Source organism: Bos taurus, chromosome 2 (assembly GCF_002263795.3).
Source record: "Bos taurus isolate L1 Dominette 01449 registration number 42190680 breed Hereford chromosome 2, ARS-UCD2.0, whole genome shotgun sequence".
Classification (NCBI taxonomy): Eukaryota; Metazoa; Chordata; class Mammalia; order Artiodactyla; family Bovidae; genus Bos; species Bos taurus.
The window spans coordinates 56,721,476-56,745,243 of NC_037329.1; the positions used below are offsets into that span (position 1 = coordinate 56,721,476).

The 23,768-nt window shown below is 36.1% G+C and overlaps 1 protein-coding gene across 1 annotated transcript in view; it reads left to right on the forward strand.

Annotated features, from left to right (window-relative positions):
• LRP1B (LDL receptor related protein 1B) overlaps nt 1–23,768 on the forward strand; it is a 315,853-nt gene that overhangs the window by 248,989 nt on the left and 43,096 nt on the right. Inside the window, exons 38-40 of the mRNA XM_059878468.1 lie at nt 12,798–12,972; nt 17,694–17,798; nt 18,663–18,776. Coding sequence (XP_059734451.1) covers nt 12,798–12,972; nt 17,694–17,798; nt 18,663–18,776 — 394 coding nt within the window. The remainder of the gene's footprint in view (nt 1–12,797; nt 12,973–17,693; nt 17,799–18,662; nt 18,777–23,768) is intronic.

The following is a 23,768-nucleotide window of genomic DNA, read 5'->3' on the forward strand; positions in this document are numbered from 1 at the left end:
CTTAGAAGAAATGGAGTAGCCATCATAGTCAACAAAAGAGTCCAAAATGCTGTACTTGGATGCAATCTCAAAAATGACAGAATTATCTCTGGTCGTTTCCAAGGCAAACTGTTCAATATCACAGTAATCCAAGTCTATGCCCCGACCAATAATAGTGAAGAAGCTGCACTTGAACAGTTCTATGAAGACCTACAAGACCTTCTAGAACTAACACCCAAAAAAAGATGTCCATTTCATTATAGGGGACTGGGATGCAAAAGTGGGAAGTCAAGAAACACCTGGAGTAACAGGCAAATTTGGCCTTGGAATACGGAATGAAGCAGGGCAAAGACTAATAGAGTTCTAGGAAGAGAATGCATTGGTCATAGCAAATACCCTCTTCCAAAAACACAAGAGAAGACTCTACATATGGACATCACTAGGTGGTCAACTCCAAAATCAGATTGATTATATTCTTTGCAGCCAAAGATGGAGAAGCTCTATACAGTCGGCAAAAACAAGACAGGGAGCTGACTGTGGCTCAGATCATGAACTCCTTAATGCCAAATTCAGACTGAAATTGAAGAAAGTGGACAAACCCCTAAACCATTCATGTATGATGTAAATAAAATCCCTTATGACTATACAGTGGAAGTGAGAAATAGATTTAAAGGACTAGATCTGATAGACGGAGTGCCTGATGAACTATGGAGGGAGATTCATGACATTGTACAGCAGACAGGAATCAAGACCATCCCCAAGAAAAAGAAATGCAAAAAAGCAAAATGGCTGTCTGGGGAGGCCTTACAAATAGCTGTAAAAAGGAGAGAAGTGAAAAGCAAAGGAGAAAAGGAAAGATATACCCATTTGAATACAGAGTTCCAAAGAATAGCAAGGAGAGATAAGGAAGCCTTCCTCAGCAATCAATGCAAAGAAATAGAGGAAAACAATAGAATGGGAAAGACTAGAGATCTCTTCAAGGAAATTAGAGGTACCAAGGGAATATTTCATGGAAAGATGGGCTCAATAAAGGACAGAAATGGTAGGGACCTAACAGAAGCAGAAGATATTAAGAAGAAGTGGCAAGAATACACAGAAGAATTGTACAAAAAAGATCTTCATGACCCAGATAATCACGATGGTGTGATCACTCACCTAGAGCCAGACATCCTGGAATGTGATGTCACATGGGCCTTAGGAAGCATCACTACGAACAAAGCTAGTGGAGGTGCTGGAATACCAGTTGAGCTATTTAAATTCCTGAAAGATGATGCTGTGAAAGTGCTGCACTCAATATGCCAGCATATATGGAAAACTCAGCAATGGCCACAGGACTGGAAAAGGTCAGTTTTCATTCCAATCCCAAAGAAAGGCAATGCCAAAGAATGCTCAAACTATGGCACAATTGTACTCATCTCACACGCTAGTAAAGTAATGCTCAAAATTCTCCATGCCTGGCTTCAGCACTATGTGAACCATGAACTTCCAGATGTTCGAGCTGTTTTTAGAAAAGGCAGAGGAACCAGAGATCAGATTGCCAATATCTGCTGGATCATGGAAAAAGCAAGAGAGTTCCAGAAAAACGTCTATTTCTGCTTCACTGACTATGCCAAAGCCTTTACTGTGTGGATCACAATAAACTGTGGAAAATTCTGAAAGAGATGGGAATCCCAGACCACCTGACCTGCCTCTTGAGAAACCTATATGCAGGTCAGGAAGCAACAGTTAGAACTGGACGTGGAACAACCGACCAGTTCCAAATAGGGAAAGGAGTACGTCAAGGCTGTATAATGTCACCCTGCTTATTTAACATATATGCAGAGTACATATTGAGAAACGCTGGGTGGAAGAAGCACAAACTGGAATCAAGATTGCCAGGAAAAATATCAACAACTTCAGATATACAGATGACACCACCCTTATGGCAGAAAGTAAAGAGGCACTAAAAAGCCTCTTGATGAAATTGAAAGAGGAGAGTGAAAATTTTGGCTTAAATCTCAACATTCAGAAAACTAAGATCATGGCCTCTGGTCCCATCACTTCATGGCAAATGGATGGGGAAACAGTGGCTGATTTTATTTTTCTGGGCTCCAAAATCACTGCAGATGGTGACTGCAGCCATGAAATTAAAAGACGCTTACTCCTTGGAAGGAAAGTTATGACCAACCTAGATAGCATATTCAAAAGCAGAGACATTACTTTGCCAACAAATGTCCATCTAGTCAAGGCTATGGTTTTTCCAGTAGTCATTTATGGATGTGAGAGTTGGACTCTGAAGAAAGCTGAGCGCTGAAGAATTGATGCTTTTGAACTGTGGTGTTGTAGAAGACTCTTGAGAGTCCCTCGGACTGCAAGGAGATCCACCAGTCCATCCTAAAGGAGATCAGTCCTGGATGTTCATTGGAAAGACTGATGTTGAAGCTGAAACTCCAACACTTTGCCAACCTGATGTGAAGAGCTTACTTATTTGAAAAAACCTGGATGCTGGGAAAGATTGAGGGCAGGAGGAGAAGGGGGCAACAGAGGATGAGATGGTTGGATGGCATCGCTGACTCGATGCACATGGATTTGGGTGTACTCTAGGAATTGGTGATGGACAGGGAGGCCTGGCTTTCTGTGATTCATGGGGTTGCAAAGAGTCAGACACAACTGAGTGACTGAACTGAACTGAACTGATGACTGTATTTAGCTACTGTCTGCAAGTCAGCTTGCTTTCCAGTCTCAAATGATTCACTCCCACTTTATATTACTTGCTCAAAGCTTCTGTAGCTGGATTGCTTTAAAAATAGAGAAATATTTAACCCAGAACATCCTTTATAAACAAAAGCTGTTTAGATTTTACTTGAAAACAAAACACTGCTGTGAGTTTTATGAGTGAATTTTTGATTATTGCTAAAATTATTGACTCCATCTTTATTTATTTACTTATTTATTTATTTATGGCTGTGCTGGGTCTTTGTTGCTGCCAGCTTATCTCTAGCCACAGCAAGCCCGGGCTACTTTCTATGTGGTGCATAGGCTTCTCATTGCAGTGGCTTCTCTTGTGGAGCATGGGCTCTAAGGTACACTGGGCTTCAGTAGTTATGGCATGTGGACTTGGTAGTTGAGGCTCTGGCACTTGAGAGCACAGGCTGAATAGCTGTGGCACATGGATTTAGTTGCTCCATGGCATGTGAAAGCTTCCTGGATCAGGGATCAAGCCCTTGTCTCCTGCATTGGCAGGCAGATTCTTTACCACTGAGTCACCAGGGAAACCCCAATCATTGTTAATGTGCATTTTGAAACAGCAGCCTGTTGAAAATTTAAATACTGGCACTTTTAAAATCCCACCCCATATGTCTCACTCAAATCAAAGTTTTTTTTTTTTTAAATCATCTTGCTGAATTTTACATTTTCTTTTACCTGGATACTTAGAGATGGCACTATTTGCTCAGGATAGATCTTACTCTTTAAATTTTTGCAGTTTTCTCTATAAAATATTTGGGATATATTTCTATTATTAGTAATACATTAGAAAATGCTAATTTTCCTAGGCATGCTTTCCTGATGAAAATTTATCAGCTCTAATCAGAGTTTTGCCCACATTTTTCCCTAGTGAATGTTTAATTGGCATACCTGGATTCAATGTTTGCCTACTTTATTAAATTCAGTTCTGAAATCAGAAGATATATTTAGGACTAGGCTGTAAGTTTAATTATTAAAATACCTCTGGCTGTGTAAAACACTGGAGGAATGTGAAAAAGAACATTCTAGTAGTTTTAAATTTGCTTTTGTTTCTTAATATAATACTTTAAAGAAAACAATCATAAAATTCTAAGCAAATTATACAAGTTACTTTACCTTTTTGCTCCTAAACCATGATAGGTAAAAAACTGACTTCATGGAAAAAAGGCCACCATCACTTTTGTTAACATTTTAAGAATCTGAAAACCTTTCTAGAAAACCTTTCAAATATTATCATCCTAAATTAGCTAATTAAATATCAATAAATGCTGACACTTGGGAATGTCTTACTTTGTGATTTCTTGACTGTTATTTTGGTTTCAAATTTGTCTGGACTAGCTCAGAGCTGATCCTGCCTGATATTGAATATATCACATGGATAAGTAAGTGTTCCCTTCAGGTAGGAGTCTAGTGCTGTACACCGATTACCAACGGCGAGAGAAGCACCTATTCACTGGGTTGGGGTGGGAGACTGAGACTGACACGTGAAATGTGAATATTTGGATGAGGCATAGGCACCCAGATTGAGTTTCTGAACTCTATAATTTTGCAGATCTGATGGCATCAGGAAACTCTCCTGGGCTTGCCCCGACATCATCCATTAGCATTCCAACAGGTGGTTAGACCCTCAGATATCTATGTAGATGGAGGCTTGTTCAGTTTTAGACACATGTAAAGAAAAGAAAACATCAAAGGTTTTCAAAATTACTTTGTGTATTTTTTTTCCTGAGTGTGAGTAATTGAATAAGAAAAATAAGAGTTTATTCTCTTGTTTATTCTCTAGTTTATTCTCTTACTTGGGCTTGAATTTTAGTTCTCTTACTTTTTCTTGTGTCATCTTTGGCAAGTTGCTTAACCTATCTGTGCCTCAGTGTGATGACCTATAAAATGAGGATAATACCATGTTATCAGACTAAATACCAGACTAAAACAAACACATGTGCCTGGCATGTAGAAAACAACTAAAAATGAGCATTTATTATCATTGTAATTGTCATTTCCATAATTTTGCTCAAAATAGGCTCTCATTGGCCTTTTTGGAATCAAGGGCATTCTTGAGGATGGATGGCTGAGGAGGAAATCATGACACAGTCTCAGGAGTGTTTAGAAATACTGACTGTTCGTAGATGACTAACGGGCATTTTGGAGAAGTTAGTCAGGTAACTCAGATGAGGTCACATTGTTAGCCAGAGGAAGGGCTGAATTTACCCTCCAAGTCCTTCATATTTTGGTCTTGATTTCATTTCTTCTTTCTTTTCATTATATCACTGTAGTGGAAGTATTCATCAGAAGTTTACAAAATACCATTATTGGTTCTTCCTGAAATTTTTCTGCCTTTTATACATATGTGGAAGCAACTACAAACCTCCCCATGGGGAAAATATTAGCCAAATTCATGCAATCTACTGCTCCTGGGACACAATTATACAATGGTGAATTTGGAGTGTGCATTGCACTAAAACTGGAACTCAGTTAATAGAATGCCTGGGTTGTGAAAGTAATTCCATCTTACTTTTAATTTATTATGTGTATGTGAATGTGTATGGTCCTAAATTATCAAATACTTATTTAAATTATGAATCTTAAAGCCAATTCACAGAACACTTTTTGAAAGGTCAGATAAAAATTCAGTGATGTAAGACAATTGATGTACATACGTTGTATAATTTAGTCTCTCCTGTATAGCCATCCTGTATTACCAATTAAAGACTCTCCAGATTCCCCATTATTCTTATTGAGTATCTTCAGCTCCTGTTTAGGTGATATATTTTGATTTGGTTTTCCTCTCTTTAAATAAATTTCACACTTCACTAACTATTACAATGTGAATAGCCCAGGTGCAAATATGAGTTAATAGCTAAATGGTTTTGGCAATTACTTTCCAATAGAAAGAAATATTTGGGAAAGAAGTTAAATGCAGCTAGAAATTTTAGAGGCATCTGGCTCTCCTTGAATATTCATAAACCTGTATATATACTCACACATGCATATATTTTATGCAGTCTATTAAGATATTGTAAAAGTATTAAAGGAAGAAGTATCTCATGTTTCTGGTTGCTTAAAAAGGAAAGAGAAAAAGAGAAAGAGTGCAATAATGATCTCCCTTGAAAATTATTCCATTTCTATTGCAGAAAATAGCCATTCTCTTATCCTTCAGTTACTATCTACCTAATTACCATGTGAATACTCTGTAATTGTATATCCACCGTTGTCCTTTAGATTGCATGATTGTGTTTGGTTCTACAATGCACTTCTTAGTATAATTATCCTACAGAGGTTATAACAATTTTTATATTGTGAATATAAAGTGCTATTGTATAATTTCATGGTAATCTCTACTTTCTTAGCACAGATTAATTACATTTCATTATTTCCCCTTCTTACTATATGCAGAAATCTCAATTGCTATGCCATTCAGGTCAGTAAAATGATCAAAACTTATGAGCTGGAATGTTCCAAACTAAGGAAGATTTCATTGGCAGTAATTTATGTAGGCTGTTGCCACAGTAGACATTATTCAGATCAGTCTTAGTGGCTTTTTAATTCCTGTTGTAACCTCACAGTTGGGTTGTCAGATCTCTGAGAGCTAGTGTCCTGTCTTGTATTTCTGGATTTTTCTCACAGCTCTCAACATACACTTAGTCACATACATGTCCTCAGTAAATAATCAATTACACATCACCACTTCCATTTTATCAACATGGTGTTCAAAATTAGATCAATTATATTGTCCCACATGCTTTTCTTTCCATAAATTCCAGACTGCTGCTGTTAAATACATAAAGGCCAATCTGAGTAGACTCTTATCTTCAACCTTTAATCTTCAGCTCCTTCCCTATTTTATCCCCTTGAACAAAATGTCTCTTGTCAGCTGTATTTTCTTTGAACCTTTCTTCTTTTAGTTTATCACACTTTTTTTTTTTTTTTTTTACTTTCTCTCAGTTCCAATCACTATTAAGCTAAACACAAAATTCGAAGGAATAAAAGATGTTTGTTTTGGTAACCAAAGTATACGTGTGTGTGTGTGTGAGTGCATGTGTGTCTATGTGTCAGAAACTAGAAGACGATCCCTTTGTGTGAACCAACTACCAACATTCCCAACTCTTTTATTCTTTGGGAGGAATTAAGCTTTTTATTTAGATTTGTCTACTGATTCATAATCAGTAACATTTCACTTAAAACTGAAATATAAAAAAAAATGGGGAAGGCTACGAAACTTCTGTAATAAATAATTGGCAGAATGATAAATGAATCATTAATACAAATACTAATATATTTTAGTTAAGAAAATGAGTATCTATCTTATAAAAAGATTACTTTCAAAGTGTTTTTAAAGTATTTTTAATGTTTAAAGTGGTTAGCTGTATAAGGTAAGCAATTTCAGTGCTCTGGGATAAAAAAAAAATGTTTTTCCAGTTACAGTTTAACTTCTCTCTGTTTCTGAGCTTATCAAGAAAGACTCTTTAGAACTAAAATGAACAATTGCATACCATAGGAGCCTTCTCATATAATATTCTTCTTTATACTTTGTTAAATTTCTGCTGGATTGGGAAGTGCTAAAGAAGTATTCCTTTTAGCAAACAAATAACTGAAGAGATAGAATTTAAATATGAGTGGTGCCAGTGGTAAGGAATCTGCCTGCTAATGCACAGGACACAAGAGACAGGGGTTGATCCCTGCATCGGGAAGATCCCCTGGAGGAGGAAATGGCAACACACTCTAGTATTCTTGCCCAGGAAATCCCATGGACAGAGAAACTTCGAAGTCTACAGTCCATGGGGGCACAAAGAGTTGGACACAAATGAGTGACTGAACACCATGTAGTAATTATTTGAGAGTATATAGAGATATGGGCTTCCTAGTCATTGTTATTAGTTCAGCTAATAAAGAATCCACCCGCAATGTAGGAGACCCCAGTTTGATTCCTGGGTTGGGAAGATCCCTTGGAGAAGGGATGGACTACCCACTCCAATATTCTTGGGCTTCCCTTGTGGCTCAGCTGGTCAAGAATCCACCTGAAATGCGGGAGACCTGAGTTTGCTCCCTGGGTCAGGAAGATGCCCTGGAGAAGGGAATGGCTACCCACTCCAGTATTCTGGCCTGGAGAATTCCATGGGCTGTATAGTCCATGGGGAGGCAAAAAGTTGGACAAAACTGAGCGACTTTCACTGACTTTCACTTTCAGAGATAGGACACTGATAAAAATACAACATATATTTCTGCAAGCTTTACACAGATGCTTGTAATTCAAAGTGGATTATGACTGAAAAGAGAATGACAAATTATGTAGCTTTCCTATGACCTATTATGCATTCCTATCATGATATTGAGACAATTACCGAGAACATGAACTTTGGTTGAGTCACCCAATTTGGAAATAGAGAGCACCATCAGATGTTTTAAACTATTTCCTGGGCTTACATATATCATGTTATGATTAAACTTGAAATAACAGAGTTTTTGAAGGAATTATTTTGACTTCCAACTTACAAGCACCCAATGCTTGTGTGATAATTTAAATACGACTTGCTGAAGTCTCCTATCAAGTAAGGTCTACTTTCTCCTGTATTCAGAAATCTGGAGTTGGAGTTGAGTAAACAGGGAAGACTTTAAGAGAGAGAGAAAGGAAGGGAGGGAGAAAGAGAGAATGGGAGGGAGGAAGGAAGAAAGAAAGAGAGAGGTTCGAAGAAGGGGAGAACACAAGGAAGAGTGAAAGAGGAAGGAAGAAAGGGGAGAGAATGTACATTCAAAGTGTTGGACCCTACAGTGCTAACAGGCAGAAAACCATCCAGCAGACATGTAATTCAACATCTTCTACATGCTCCACATCCTAAGCCTAATAATGGGAGATAGAAAGCTTTCATAGGAAGATATTAGGAAGCAACTCTGGCCGGGCTAGAATATAGTGAGCAAATCTCTGTCCTTAAACTTCAATTTTGCCTAGAGTGCTAAACACACAAACTGGGAAAAAATGAAATGTCTTCCATTTGAATATCCGTAGAGAAAGGGTTCTGAGTCTAAAATTATTTCTGCCTTTTTTAGAGGGAAAACGTGGCATGGCTTAACAGTATGCAATTTGTAATTATTTAACTGTATATTCTAACACCTGTTTACAATTTTATCTTAAGCAAACATTTTTTTTTTTTTACATTCTTTAGGTTACATTTTTAGGCCATGAGGCCAGTCAGAGCATTGAATACTGTGCAGCTGACGTGCTTCAAAATATTTTAAAAACATTAGAGAATGGAGAGTTTCCTTTAAAACATAAAAAACAAACTATGAATTCCTTTTAAAAATATTATCCTTAAAGAGAAAATCTATTAGCCTAGTTAGCAAACTAATCAGAATTTATAAAATATTCTTATTGTAGCTTATATGCCATTAGATTTAAAAAGAAATCTTTCTGTGGAAGCATAATATACATAGAAATGTTTAAAATCACAAGTATCCAATTCAATAAATTATCTCCAGGTGTACACATCAGTGTAAACCAACGTTCAGGTCAAGAATGACATTATTATTATCTCAAGTGCTCCCTGGTGTTCTTCATCACTATCCCTTTCTTTCTCTTCAAAATAACTCCTTTTTGATACTTAAAACCACAGATTAGTTTTGCCTTTTGAACTTTACATAAATAAAACCATACTATGTGTATTTCCTGTCCATTGTTTTCCTCATTATTATTTTCGTGAGATTCTTGCACGTTGTTGCTTATAACTAATGTTTTCATTTTTCATTTATCTATTTCCATATATTCTTCTTATAATGGATATTTAGATTATTTTTTAGCTTTTGCCTATTTCTAAAAAGGTTTTTGGGCATATTATGGACATGTTTTGTGCACTCGTACGTGCTTTTCTCTTGCATATACAGTATATTAAGAGTAAAAAGGCTAGGTCATAAAGTGTGGGTATGTTCAAATTTGGGGCTTCCCTGGTGGCTCAGCAGTAAAGAATCCACCTGAAAAGCAGGAGACGGGGGTTCAATCCCTGGGTTGGGAAAGATTCCCTGGAGGAGGGCATGGCAACTGAGTCAGAGGCAACTGAACACAGCGCACACACAGCATGCTCAAATTTAATTGTTGTTTAGTTGCTAAGTTGTGTCTGACTCTTTGAGACCCCATGGACTGTAACCTGCCAGGCTCCTCTGTCTATGGGATTTCCCAGGCAAGAATACAGGTGGCCATTTCCTTCTCCAGGGGATCTGCCCAACCCAGGGATCAAACCTGTGACTCTTACTTGGCAGGCAGATTCTTGACCACTGAACCACAAGGGAACCGCTCAAATTTAGTATAATTGATACTGTCAATTATTTCCCGTATCAATTGAACCAATTTATATTCCCACTACTAGCGCTATGAGAGTTTTTGCCTTTAGTCATCAATTTGGTGGAAGTGCAAAGGTATTTCTTTGATGTATGAATTTGTATTTCCTTGAATACTAATAAGTTCCGTATATTCTCACATCTTTATGTTCTCAGTCTAAACCAGATTTAATTTATTATCCACAATTACTTTTAATCAGTAAATTGTAGGTAAGTTTTTAACTTTGGCCTTTAGCACCTTAAAGTGCTAAATACATGCAAGATAAGTGTAAGCAGACTGTTACTTGCTACAGTATGGTATAAGGCAATCATCAACCCTCAGGATGTTAACTCAACTTTTCCTAGCTTCTTAGGTCTTCTCAATGAAGTGATTTTAAAAACAACGTGGTTCAAAATTTTAGGTTAAAATTACATTTTAATTAGGGCTCCCAAAGTTAGTCAAGAAATAAGCTATTTCAATCAAATCAAATCTATTTACAACTTAGACAACTTGCTACTCAGTAAAATTATTTTCAGATTTCTTACATTCCCTAGTTTCCAAATTCTGTTTAGTCATCTGATCTGATGGGTTTCACCCAGGCCTCAAATCTGATCTAGAATTTAGAATTCAGGAGTGGGGGTAGTGGATGAAAGGAAAAGAAACTGGAATCTGCATTTGCAAGTCAGTCACCTACATGATTCTGATGAATTATCCATTGTGAAAAAAACCTCATAATATGAAGATCTTGGAAAGATACATCAGCTGTTTTCTATATCCCATCAGAAAAAATGAACCAGGACCAATGGATGAAATTAAAGCAATTAGAGACAATATTAAAAGAGTTCTCTGTCGATAAGTTGTATCTAGCAAACTGACTAAGGAAAATTGCTCTTTAGAGATTTCTGCATAGCAGATGGTATTAGATGATTATATAGGCTACTGTTAATACATTCTTCACAAATATTAAAAAAAAAACAAACAGAATTTGTGTTGTGTGCATTATCTACCTGCCAAGCCTAGAACAACTACAAATAGACATCATAATGGACAGACATTAACATTGACTTAATTTTTAGATCTTTAAGTCTCTCACCCTTTGAAAGTGCTTCTTTTCTTAAACATAGCCAAGACCCTTAGTAATAAACTTAAGCTTTGAATCTCAATGAGGGTACTTGGCATAATGCAACAGCAAGCATAAGAATGCTTGAAATAAATTTCCATAAATATGAAGCAAGCCTGTCAATAAATTTAATTTCTGTCTGATTTAATAAAAGGCTAGATAAATATACAAGCATAAAAGTTATAAATTATTTTTTAACTTTTTTTACCCACAACAATCATCTTATAGCAGATTAAAGTTTATAAATTGTGATTTTTACATCATCTAATCACACTTAATATTGCTTCACAATTAGATAACTATAAGGAAATTGCAACTTCAAACACTATGTCTGTGATCAATTCAGTAAGTTCTTCTGCTTAAGATTACTTGTATTAATACTATAAATTTCAATATTGTGAATGTGGTAAATTAAAAAATAATGATGTGTCAATATACATATAGACTTGTTTGTTTTTCAGAAGACTGAGGCAAAACGTCTAATTGCAAAGTCAATGTTGTTCTTATTAAATGGTCTTTTTATTACTGATGTTCAAGAGATATGGAAATATTTGAAGAAGTCTTCCTTTGTAGTTGAGAAAATTGTCTGAAGTGCTCAGTAGGAAACATTTTACAAAGCAAAGGGTTCAGACTGCATGGAGGTTTTCCCTCTGACTGATGAGACTCCAGGTTCTCACCTGGGAGAAGGAAATGGCCTAGACTTCTGTTATCACTTTCTACCCATGTGGATCTGTTAGTCTTCCGGTCCACGTTTCTACTGGGGCTCCATGAGAGGCACAACTTCTATCTGCTTACCTGCTCAGGTGTTTGGAAATACTGGCTGTTCTGGCTCATGTGGTGGTGGTGATGGTTTAGTCTCTAAGTCGTGTCTGACTTTTGCTGACCCCATGGACTGTAGCCCACCAGGCTCCTCTGTCCATAGGATTCTCCAGGCAAGAGTACTGGAGTGGGTTGTCATCCTCCTCCAGGGGATCTTCCTTACCCTGGTATTGAATCTGGGTCTCCTGGCTCATGTAGAGAGAGGCGTATTTCCACTCCACCAAAGGCTATCGAAGGACTTAAGAATCCCATACTTACTCTGTTCTTCAGATGAAAAGAGATGTAAGGAGGAACAGAGATAGATGACATCTAAAGAAATCTTGAGGATTTATGTTCATTCCAGAATAACAGAAATATTGCTTCTTAGAAGGAAAGCTGAGGAAACTTGAGAACTTAAATTTTAAAATTCAGGACTAATAGAGTTTGTCAATTAGTATTATATCAATATAACTAATATTACATCTATTATGTCAATATAATATATCAATACAATTTATATTGATATAGTATATCAATATAACTCTTAGCAAGATGAAATGATGGCAAACTCAGGCAAAAAGAGGAATCAATGGTATTCTTAAAGAAATCTGGTTACATGCAATTACAAGTTGCTCTTGTAAATTAATCTACTTATCCAATGACCATTTTAAAATATTAAGTAAAATGGTAACATTTATTGTGACTCAGGAAAAAATATCTTGTAGGATTTCCATGGTGGTCCAGACTCTACGCTTCCCGTGCAAGGAATGTGGGTTCAACCCCTGATTGTAGAAATTCCACAGTGTGGGGAAAAAAAATAAAGAAAAATACTTTGTAACACAATTTTATTTCTATACTGTTCATTCTTTCTAGATGTGTGTCATCACTACTGTGTGAATTCTGAATCCTGTACCATTGGAGATGATGGAAGTGTGGAATGTGTCTGTCCAATACGCTATGAAGGATCAAAGTGTGAAATTGACAAATGTATAAGGTGCCATGGGGGACATTGCATTATAAATAAAGACAGTGAAGATATATCTTGCAAGTAAGTAGAGAGCTAACTTAATTTAAAAAAGCATTTGAACCCAAAAGAACATAACATTCTGGCAAAAAATGAGAACATTATAAATTATTGTTTTTTAATTAATTTTTTAATTGGAGGATAATTGCTGTACAGAATTTTGCTGTTCTCCATCAAACATAAACATGAATCAGAAATTCAATATGGCAAGTGTTCCATTATCTCTTTCTTTTTTTTTTTTTCTTCCTACAAAGTGAGTTCAATTCATTTTGATTAAACCAAAATTTATTCAAAAAGTGTTAACGTACTTCTGGGAAACATGAACACTTATCATGAAATAATATGGTCAGATCATTCCCTGTATAGAATATTCCTAATAGCAAGCAAGCACAAGTGAAATGCAACATACCTTCAAAAAGCTTATGTAATACTTCTAAATTAGAATAGCTTGGACTTTTGTCTCATCATTATTATCAGCAATGAGTATTTGCCTTTCTGATTTTACAAAGTGATCCTCTGGGAAAGGAACAAAAGACCTGTCGAATGGAAACAAAATTTAATTTTTTTATCTGACTTTGAAAATTATGGTTTAAAATAAGTAGAAGAAATGATGCTTCCTAGGAAGCCACTACAATTAAGACATCCAATTACATTTTTGTAACACTGCCTTTGCTCTTTGGCTTTGAGATTAAGTGAATGGAAGACAGAACTTTGCAGCTAAAGAGTGGCATTCAGTTTCTGTCATGAAACAGATTTATGCCACAGAGGTTAGAGATCAATTCTCACTCTGAACTTCTTTTCACAACCTTTTAAAAGAAGGGCGTATAAATGATTGGGCTCTGTCATTTGCCCTCTGTGTGTGTGTTAGTCACTCAGTCATGTCCGCCTCTTTTTGACCCCATGGACTGTAGCCCACCAGGCTCCTCTATACATGGGATTCTCCAGGCAAGAATACTGGAGTGGGTTGCCATTTCCTTCTGCAATCATTTGCCCTAGGACTATAATAAATGAGAATATGTGATAGAAAAACACACCTTCAAATGTTCATGCCACAGCTTCCACCAAGACAGCCTCTGCGAGGGTGCCAGCCCTGAGTTATGTTACTCTGACAAACAAGGTCCAATAAAATTTTATTACAGACATCATCATTTTTTTCTTTTTTATTTACTCTCATTTTAGAATTAATCAATGTATGCTTTGTTATCATTATAAATGACATTTACTCAAGCCTTCAAATTGGGTCATTGGAAAGTACATTATTTTTCAACTAAAGTCATTGAAAAATATGACTAATTATAATACATGCCTTTGATAAGTACATAAAAGTAAAATACATCTTTATTTAAACTATCAAAATCATGTTTGCTCATTAAATTCATCAGTTCTTTGTGATGAAACTTGAGCATGGCAGAACTTGATTTCAGTTAGTGAGCATACATCTTTCTTTATGTCTAGTGTACCATGTCAGGAATGCCCTGTAGAATCTTCTTTACAACCCCATTTCATTCACCCAGGAAATTGTAGACTATCGTGTAAGAAAGGCTGAGAGGCATAGTTTCCAACCCAGTTTATCTTGGAGAAGCACACGCATAAACACATACTGTTTCTATCACATAGGTCAGTTCCATGTGAGGAAGGAAGGGTTGGATTCTTAGGACCCTCACTATTGCCTACTGTACAGACAATATTGGCTTAACCAAGTTAGAAACACTGGAACGCATAACCTGAATATACTTTTGAGGTTCCACATTACAGTTCCTGACTTAAATATCTTTTTGGAAAACTATTTGTAAGAATGGATAAATAACAGTTGCTAGCAGTGAGTTGGAGAAGGAAATGGCAACCCACTCCAGTATTCTTACCTAGAGAATCCCAGGGATAGAGGAGCCTAGTAGGCTGCCGTCTATGGGGTCGCACAGAGACTTAGCAGCAGCAGCAGCAGCAGTGAGTAGATAGTGAAAGTTTAAAAATAGGAGTATATTATTTGATTTACCAGATAGGCTATAACAACATATGAACATGACAATGCAAATACGACTCCTTGTGTATCTTGAAACATTAGATAAGTTTGTTTTTATTTCTATGATACTTTTCATGCTAGCATTAAATAAAGCTTATAGCAATGTTGGGATTTCTATTTCATGGGTAAAGAACTGATACTAAAAATCACAATGGAGTTAAACTTTTTATTTAAATAAGAAAAATTCAAGCTGCATGTGTATTTGTGATTCCAAATACTGATGTGTTCCTAATGCGAAGCCTACAAGCTGTCAACTACAGTAGAAAATAGATACTCTGTCAAATATAATGAGTATAATCTTTAGAACTAATTGTGTATTTTTTCTCTCTTCCTTAGTAAATACTGATGAAGAAATGCTTGATCATAATTTTGAATAACCTAAATTATACCACTCTGATGTCAAATTGTTATGAGAATTCTTTCTGATTAATGGACAACTGCTAATTACAAATTGTGCGTGCACGGGTGCATGCGTGTAACATTCTAGGAAATTAAATTATAATGAAAACTACATTAAAACATAAGCTGTACTATTTGATGTCCTACAATGATTTGGATAACTTATATTTCACATTTGAATTATCTACAAAATTCTGTCTTAAGTTTAGGATTCAAAGAAAACCTTCAGAAGGAGAACAGGGAAACATCTTTTACAATTCTTGGAAGCAGAAGTTTAAATGCAATCAATAAACAGAATATTTTCTCTTTTAAATTATGATGTTTGGTATATAGTTATCTTTTTGTGGAAAATTCTTTAATGTATAGTGAGCTAATTTTTCTCTTTGATGTTGTCCCTTTGATTGAACATGAAACTATAACTTTCTGTTCTTTGATTTTCAAGGAGGCTGGGCATGGAGAGCAAGGAAAAGTCTCCCAGCTCCATTTAACATATCAGACACCAATGCCATTAAATATGTACTTGCCTCACTTTGCTTCCATATTCAAATGCCTGTATAAATCATAAAGAATGTGATACTCTTTGTTAAATCTTTGAAACTTTAACCATCGCCTTCTTCCCCACATTTGTTTCCACTTTCACATATCTCCACTTCCCATCTAGAACATAATTGACTTACTGCTTCTGTTCATCTTGAAAAGAACTGTGATATTTAAATCCATGTTCTTTTTAAAAAATATTTAAATCAAATTCCTGGGAAAGTATAAGCAGTTCAGTACATTTCCAGCAACCCTACCACCTACACTAGGTCAAATAAATATACAAATAATAAATAAACTGTAAGATAGTCAATCAATTATTGCAAATATCTAACCCATCATTGGGCTTCCCTGGTAGCTCAGCTGGTAAAGAATTGGCCTGCAATGCAAGAGACCCCTGTTCGATTCCTTGGGTCAGAAAGGTCTCCTGGAGAAGGGATAGGCTACCCAGTCCAGTGTTCTTGGGCTTGTCTTGTGGCTCAGACAATAAAGAATCTGTCTGCAATGCAGGAGACCTGGGTTCGATCCCTGGGTTGGGAAAATCCCTGGAAGAAGGCATGGCAACCCTCTCCAGTATTCTTGCCTAGAGAATCCCCATGAACAGAGGAGACTGGCGTGCTACAGTCCACGGAGTCGCAAAGAGTAGAATGTTACTGAGCAGCTAAGCACTCAACCCATCACTGGGCATTACCCTTTGATAGATGTGCTGCAGTAGGTGTCTGTCATGGAGAGAAGCAAAGTGATCAGTCAATGATATTTCAGCCTGATTTCTTTATTGAGGTTATGTCCAGATTTATTGTGATACCATTGATTACTTCATAGCAATTAGTGCTAACATCGTCTCATAACCAGAGTATTGACATGATCTGTTAGCCAAGGCTGTTACTTCCACACTTCTCATGGAAGAGGTTTCCTCAATAATTTGGAATGTCAATGCACTTTACTCTGTTCCCCCAACAATTTTCAATGTCCAATCTAATAGTATTTATTTAAAAATGCAACATGACAAGTGAGAAATTTCTGTACTTTTTCTATTGTTATACTTTTTCTTTTCCATGTAGCAGTAGGCACAGTTTTTTATTCTTATCTCAGACAGGCAATGTACTATAAATTAGAATCATTTCCAAAATGTTTCCAAGAAAGCCTACCTCATTACTTTGTTGCCATATTGCATATTGTTCCTATAACGTTACTGTTTATTTTTGCAATGAATTTTTACCTTTTTTCCTTTAGCATAAATAGAGTTTGACATTAATTACAGTACATATTCAGGGATAAACAGCGGTAAAAGTGACTACAGGATAGTTCTATACATTCAGGCACAATGTGGAGTCTGAAACTCATAATAGTTCTTTGGACCAAACTTTTCAGTTTAGAAGGGATAGCTGAAGCATTTGCTTCCAGAGTATTTGATAATGTGGTTTATAAATAACAAAAAAAGTCACCAAATTCAAGTAGCATGAAAAGGAAATAAGATACTGATATCTCCCTAAAGTGTAAATGACAGATCCTAGAGTATATTTTTCACACCTGTATCTAACTATAATATGTTTTATAGTTAAAAAAAATGGGTTGAAAATTTGAAAATTACCAAAAGAAAAATTTTATGTCATCATTCTATTAAAAAAAAAAATCTTTGCCTCCAGCAAGTCTTTCTGTAAACCTTTTAGCCAGCTGCTTCATTACTCTTCTATGATGAATATCCTCATCTATAGAGAATTTGTGTGAGCTTTCAACAATAATAATGCCAATAACAATGAGGGTTTTTTTTTTTTCTCTGTTGCTGCAGCTGCACTAATGGAAAGATTGCCTCTAGCTGCCAGCTATGTGATGGTTACTGTTACAATGGTGGCACGTGCCAGCTGGACCCAGAGACAAATGTACCTGTGTGTTTGTGAGTATTTTATAATGCTGTGGGCATTTTATGATATGACTTTAGATGTGCATGGAATCTCTGCTCTATTGTTCTCCGTTCTTGGGGTAACATTTTAAATGAATGTTTCATGAACATCTTTGATCAAGTATTGTTCCTCATTGGTTTATGTACTACAGAACTTTCCCCTTCATTAATTTGCTATTGATTTCATAAAGAAGAGATCATTCACTCCTTAGCATCATACCTATTTCAAAGATTCAGAGATCTTTGAACTTGGAAATGCCTGTAAAAATGCTTCTACTTTAATTGATCTTATTTAGATATGTGAAACCCAGACATAATCATATTTATAAATGCTTGGGTACTTAGGGCCACTCTTTTCCAAGTACATAAGGTGTCTTTTCAAAAGTATAGTATTATTTGATATTTGTGTCAGATTTAGAGTGTTGTATTATGTAAACCTATTAAGCCCTTGTCTCTTTTGAAATACATTACATTGAATCTGGGTTTCTAAATCTTTGGAAAGTATTATAGATTCTCTACTCCTGAGAAAATCTGGAACTTAACATTTTTTCTTTCAAACACTTGATTATCCAGAGTGGAAAACTTGAAATAAGCCTATTCAGCTTATGTCACTTCTATTTTGAATTTATCACTGCTTAACCAGAAGGATGATGCCCACATAGGATTCACGTCTGCATTCTGTTCCCCTCACTGTCAAGAGTAGACTGTGATGAGTGTGTATGAGAAAGAAGTGAGCATACCTAAGAAAAACTGTGTTAATATGTTACTATTAATATCTCTGTATGAAATAAATTTGAAATATATTTGGAAAAAAAAGTCAGACACTTGATTTAGCTGTATTTTACTGAAATTCTGCAGATGCTCTGTGGGGTTTAAAAGTCAGCGCTGTGACCAGAAAGAGAACCCCTGTGATCACTACTGTCAGAATGAGGGGATTTGCACTTTAACTGCGTTTAATGAGCCGAGATGCAAGTAGGTTTAACCTTCCATTTACCGCTAAGCTTTGTGTGACATCATTTCAGGCCGCAGTCCGTTGGTTTAAATCATGAACATCCACATGCATTTCACAGTGTATACTTAATCTTGGGGCTCATCTGTGTCATACATACTTAACCTTTGCTTTGCTCATGTATGCACCGTGGTCAGCTAGTGTCTAGAAAAATAATGGAGGGAATGAAAATACTTGTGGAACTGTCTCATAAAAATATATTTGCTAGAATAGTGGCTTTTTATTAGACAAGGACAGAGCAGGTGTTTCTAGACTCTATTACTATACTAGATGCTATATTTTGAAAAGTGGCTTTTATTTAGTAACTTTTTATTTCAAGTACAGATGACGTACATTGTTTTGGTTCTTAACAAATACATTCATTTCCTCTGAGAAATTTCAGGGACTGCATTTTGGGTAACTATGAACCTTATTACAGTGCAAGTTATTTTTGCATCTTGCATTGAGCTTTAGAGATGAACCATATCTGACATCCTCCTTAATATCCCGTGTAAACAGAAGTCCTGATTGGCAACCCCCAATAACAGCATATGGCAGTGTCTCAGAGGAGAAAGCAATGGCAACCCACTCTAGTACTCTTGCCTGGAAAATCCCATGGGTGGAGGAGCCTGGTAGGCTGCAGACCATGGGGTCATGAAGAGTCGGACACAACTGATTGACTTCACTTTCATGCATTGGAGAAGGAAATGGCAACCCACTCCAGTGTTCTTACCTGGAGAATCCCAGGGATGGGGGAGCTTGGTGGGCTGCCATCTATGGGGTCGAACAGAGTCGGACACGACTGAAGTGACTTAGCAGCAGCAGCAGCAGAGTACTTAGTGGTAGTTTTAAGGCACATGGTATTAAAATTTAGATGTTTCATTTTCAAAACTCTATAATTTTTTTCATAGTCATCCATTTTGTTATTCAAGTAAATGTCCTTTTTTACACAATAATTGAAAAAAATGGGAAGTGATTAAAATAATCATATAGGAAAATATTTTTTTCTTTTTCTGGAAGATATTTGAATGTGTTAAACAAATATTCATTCCTACATAAAATGCAATCAGAAATATCCCTTTAAATATTAGTCTATATAAACCTCCATGAAAAAAACTGATTCACTTTTTCATTCATACTCAGGTTTAGTGTCTTGTGCAACTGAAGACAGAGAGGAGATACCTTTTTAGTATTACCTCGGTCCTGCCTCCACCTAAGTTCCTCCAGTTATTCAGCAAATGTTGATAAGACCCTGAAAGTGTGCTAAATCTTAGACAAATGAAAGTGAATGAAATTTATCTTGAACATCAAACAGCCCACTAATTGGTGGTTTAGAAATTCATAAGAAACTAATTAACCTATGATAGTGTAGGTGAGAACAGAGGAAGGAAAAAAAAAAAAAAAGAGGGCAGTGGAGTTTTAACAGGGCACGCGATTTGTTTAGAATGGGAGATAGGAATACACGGAAGGCTTTACAGAGAGGGCAACCTCCTGTTGTCCACGTAGTTCAGGTGGTTGAGAGGTTGGGAAAAACATCCTGAAAATAAAAATTAACATAAACAGAGACAAGGACGTGAGACTTAGTGGCCACTCTAGGGAACTATGAGTGGATTAATACAGCTAGAATGAAAGGTAACTGTAGAATTGGGGAGGGGATGAGGAGATAAAGCAGAAACATAAATTGTGCTCAGTCGCTCAGTCCTGTCTGACTCTGTGGTCTGTAGACTGCCTTTTGCGACCCTGTGGACTATGGCCGCCAGTCTCCTCTGTCCTCAAGATTTTCCAGGCAAGAATATTGCAGTGGGGTGCCATTTCCTACTCCAGGGGATCCTCCTGACCCAGGAATCGAACCTGTATCCCCTTTGTCTCCTGCATCGACAGACGGATTCTTTACCCTAGTGCCATTGGAACCTGATTTATGCCAAAGTTAGAGGATTCCATAGGATGCTGAAAAGAATGTGTAGCCAAAGTGATCTGAGGCAGAGCTGAGGAGTTTGCTGTTAAAAGTGACTTAGTGGCATGTGGAAGAAAGCCCTGGAGTTCAGCTGCAGGGATCCCACACCAAAAGGTTGGTGGTGGGGGGCAATATTTCAGGTGAAAAATGGTGGATCCATGGATAGTTCAGAGTTAGTAAATCCAGGGAGATCCTTGGCCAAACATTGGTCTATGTACTTATAATACTTCATTTTAAGGACCCAGGCAATACCTGCTCTGGGGCCCAGTCTTTGTATGTCTTGTCCCTTTCTCACAATTCTCAGGCAAAGTGTACATGACCTTTCAGCACCCCTGCTCCATCAATAGGTCTCAGGAAATTACCTATCTAGCGAATGCCTTGTATCAACACCAGAGTAAATATCTCTGGTGGGCATAATAGCCCATTTTAACGTTCTCCTTCACTTTTCACTCTTCCTATGTATCATCAGAGACACTGGACCTTTTAAGATATAATCAGCTTCTGATAAACTCAGCCAGGAAATATATGTTAATTGGAGAGGTTACATATTTGTGTATCTTCATTTTTATCTGCTTTGGACTTAATTGAAATTTTGTCTGTGTTGTGATTTTCTACACCTTAAAATTTATTTTGATGGTACAAGTAATGCTTACTGAATTCCTCAAACTACTTAAGGCATGAAAAGAAGCATAGAAGAGATGATATTCTGTTATTCATTCATTAATCCATTCAACAAATATGTATTGATAACCTATGATGAGTGAGACCCTGTGTAAAATTAGAAGAATTAATAACAGCTAAAACTGGATTAGTAAACACCTCATTGGTTCTAAAGTCCATGCCCTGGTTAAAACTCTTATTCTGTACTGCTTTCTTTGTGCTGATTAACTCCAATAAGGTTTTTATTTTTGAAGAACATGAAATTCATTTTGGGTAGATGAGTGGATTTTCAAAAGTTAAAATACCATTTGACAATTGTTATAAAAGACATATGACTGAAGGTTTGTGGAAAAACAGCTGAACAGAGATCAGTTAATGATGACTAGTGGGAGAGAGAATGGCTTAACAGATGAAGTGATATTTTAACAGTATTTTGAAAAAATGTTTAGTAATTTTATGGGGGGAAATGGCTGAAAACCTTTCTTGAAAGAGGAATAGCACAGTCAGAGAGTAGGTCTGCAAATAAAAAGTGAAGGTTGTTGAGATTAGAACACAGCAATATGGTATAATGGGTAGGGGGAGAATACTAATGAGAGGTTTGTGGGCCGGATTGTGAGGTATATTTTATGCATGATGTAAGAGTGGGTTTATAGAAAGAAGACTGGAAGATTAAGGATGGAATTCTAGGAGACAACAGTGTTTTATTCTGTGTTATGGAAGAATCAACAAATGTAAATGAGAAGAAATAGAATATGGAGAGAGCTTGTCAAAGAGTAGGTACCTCCAAGTCAAAGGAACGGAGGGTGTCCAAGAATATCAACTCCAGACACTTCAAAGAGGATAAGAATTCTATGTGATTTACTGAATTTTGCAAGTAGATGGTCATTATGAGAGATGTTTTGCAAGTGCTATTTGGTTGAAAACAGACTATAAATGGGAAAGTGAAAGGAAAGAGAATAGAAAAAAAATGTAGTTTCCTTTCTGAATCCTTGACAGTGTATTAAATGAACGAAAAACATGGTAATTTCAAGGGGAAGGGGGATCTAAGGGAAAATATTTTTATGACAAAGAAAATGTAACTATTCAAGAAGATCTTTCACTATTTATTAAAGCCTATTGTTAAGGAACTATGAAGGATAGATTATTCAGATTTTATACTCATTTTTCCTAGAGGTGAAATTTGTAGAATATGGAAAATTTCCTAGTTACACTGAAGTATTTATAATTCATTTGGTACTAAAATATAAATAAATAAAAATAAATTTAGTATAAAGTGTCTGTGCTCATATAAAAATTCTCCATCTAAGACAATATTAAGCCTTCCAGACATCTTTCTAGTGGTTGAGTTTCCTCATAAGAGGAAATTTTTGGAAGCACAGATTTTAGCTTCAGATTTCAATTGGTAGTGGTCATATATCTTTATTGAAAAGCCAGTATGTATTATTTCACTTAAAAGCCTTTACAGGAAACAGAAATTGCTTAAAGAGGTAAGATGGTGGTTTTATTGGTGCTACATTATTATTATTATTATTTGTAGAAGGAAAGCTTTTAATTGTACAGAAGTTATACTTTTCTGGAAAATCTATAAAGCATTCAGATCTATGAGGTTGACAGTTTTTTATACATAGAAATTTTATTACCTTATCTTTCAATTTAAGAAATAGATTTGTTCTTTGAAAGCCTTCACTTTTGTCTCTTAATGGCTATTTTCACTTATTACTATGTGTGAAGAAAAAGAAAACCCCAAAGAAAAGCCTAGGAAAAAAAATGAAAACCTAATGCTTTTTTTAAGGTTTATTTGGAGAGACTGTTGACATTAATTAAAGTAGATATATTGAGCAATGTTAAAGCCAATTTTTTAAAAAATGAATAGGTATTATTTTGAAAGCAATGTATTGTTAAACAAATTTTGCTGTGAGATGTAGAAATTATTAATTCTGTGAACTCAATAGCAAGTTAATTATGTTTTCCTTCTTCTTAAATTTCTCCCTAGGATCAGACTTTTATTTATATTGACTTGAAGTTATTTTTAAAGCATAGACCAGCCGCCACAGGACTATTTCCCAGAAACACCCACAGCACATTTCACCCTCTAGTAGCCACCCTGCCTCTATCACTGCAGACGCAGATGCATATAACAACCTTGCCACACAGCCATGGGACCATTCCAACCTAAATGTCTTTGCTTACATAGCTCACAAAATTTCTCTCATGCCTTTTTCCACTTCAATTGAATCACCTCATTGATCTCAAGTTAAGATTACCCTTTGTATATATGTAGTAAATATTAGTTGACTTAGACATAACTGAGTTTTTTTAAGAGAAAAATTAAATATTCAGGGTTTACCAGAAAAAATGAATA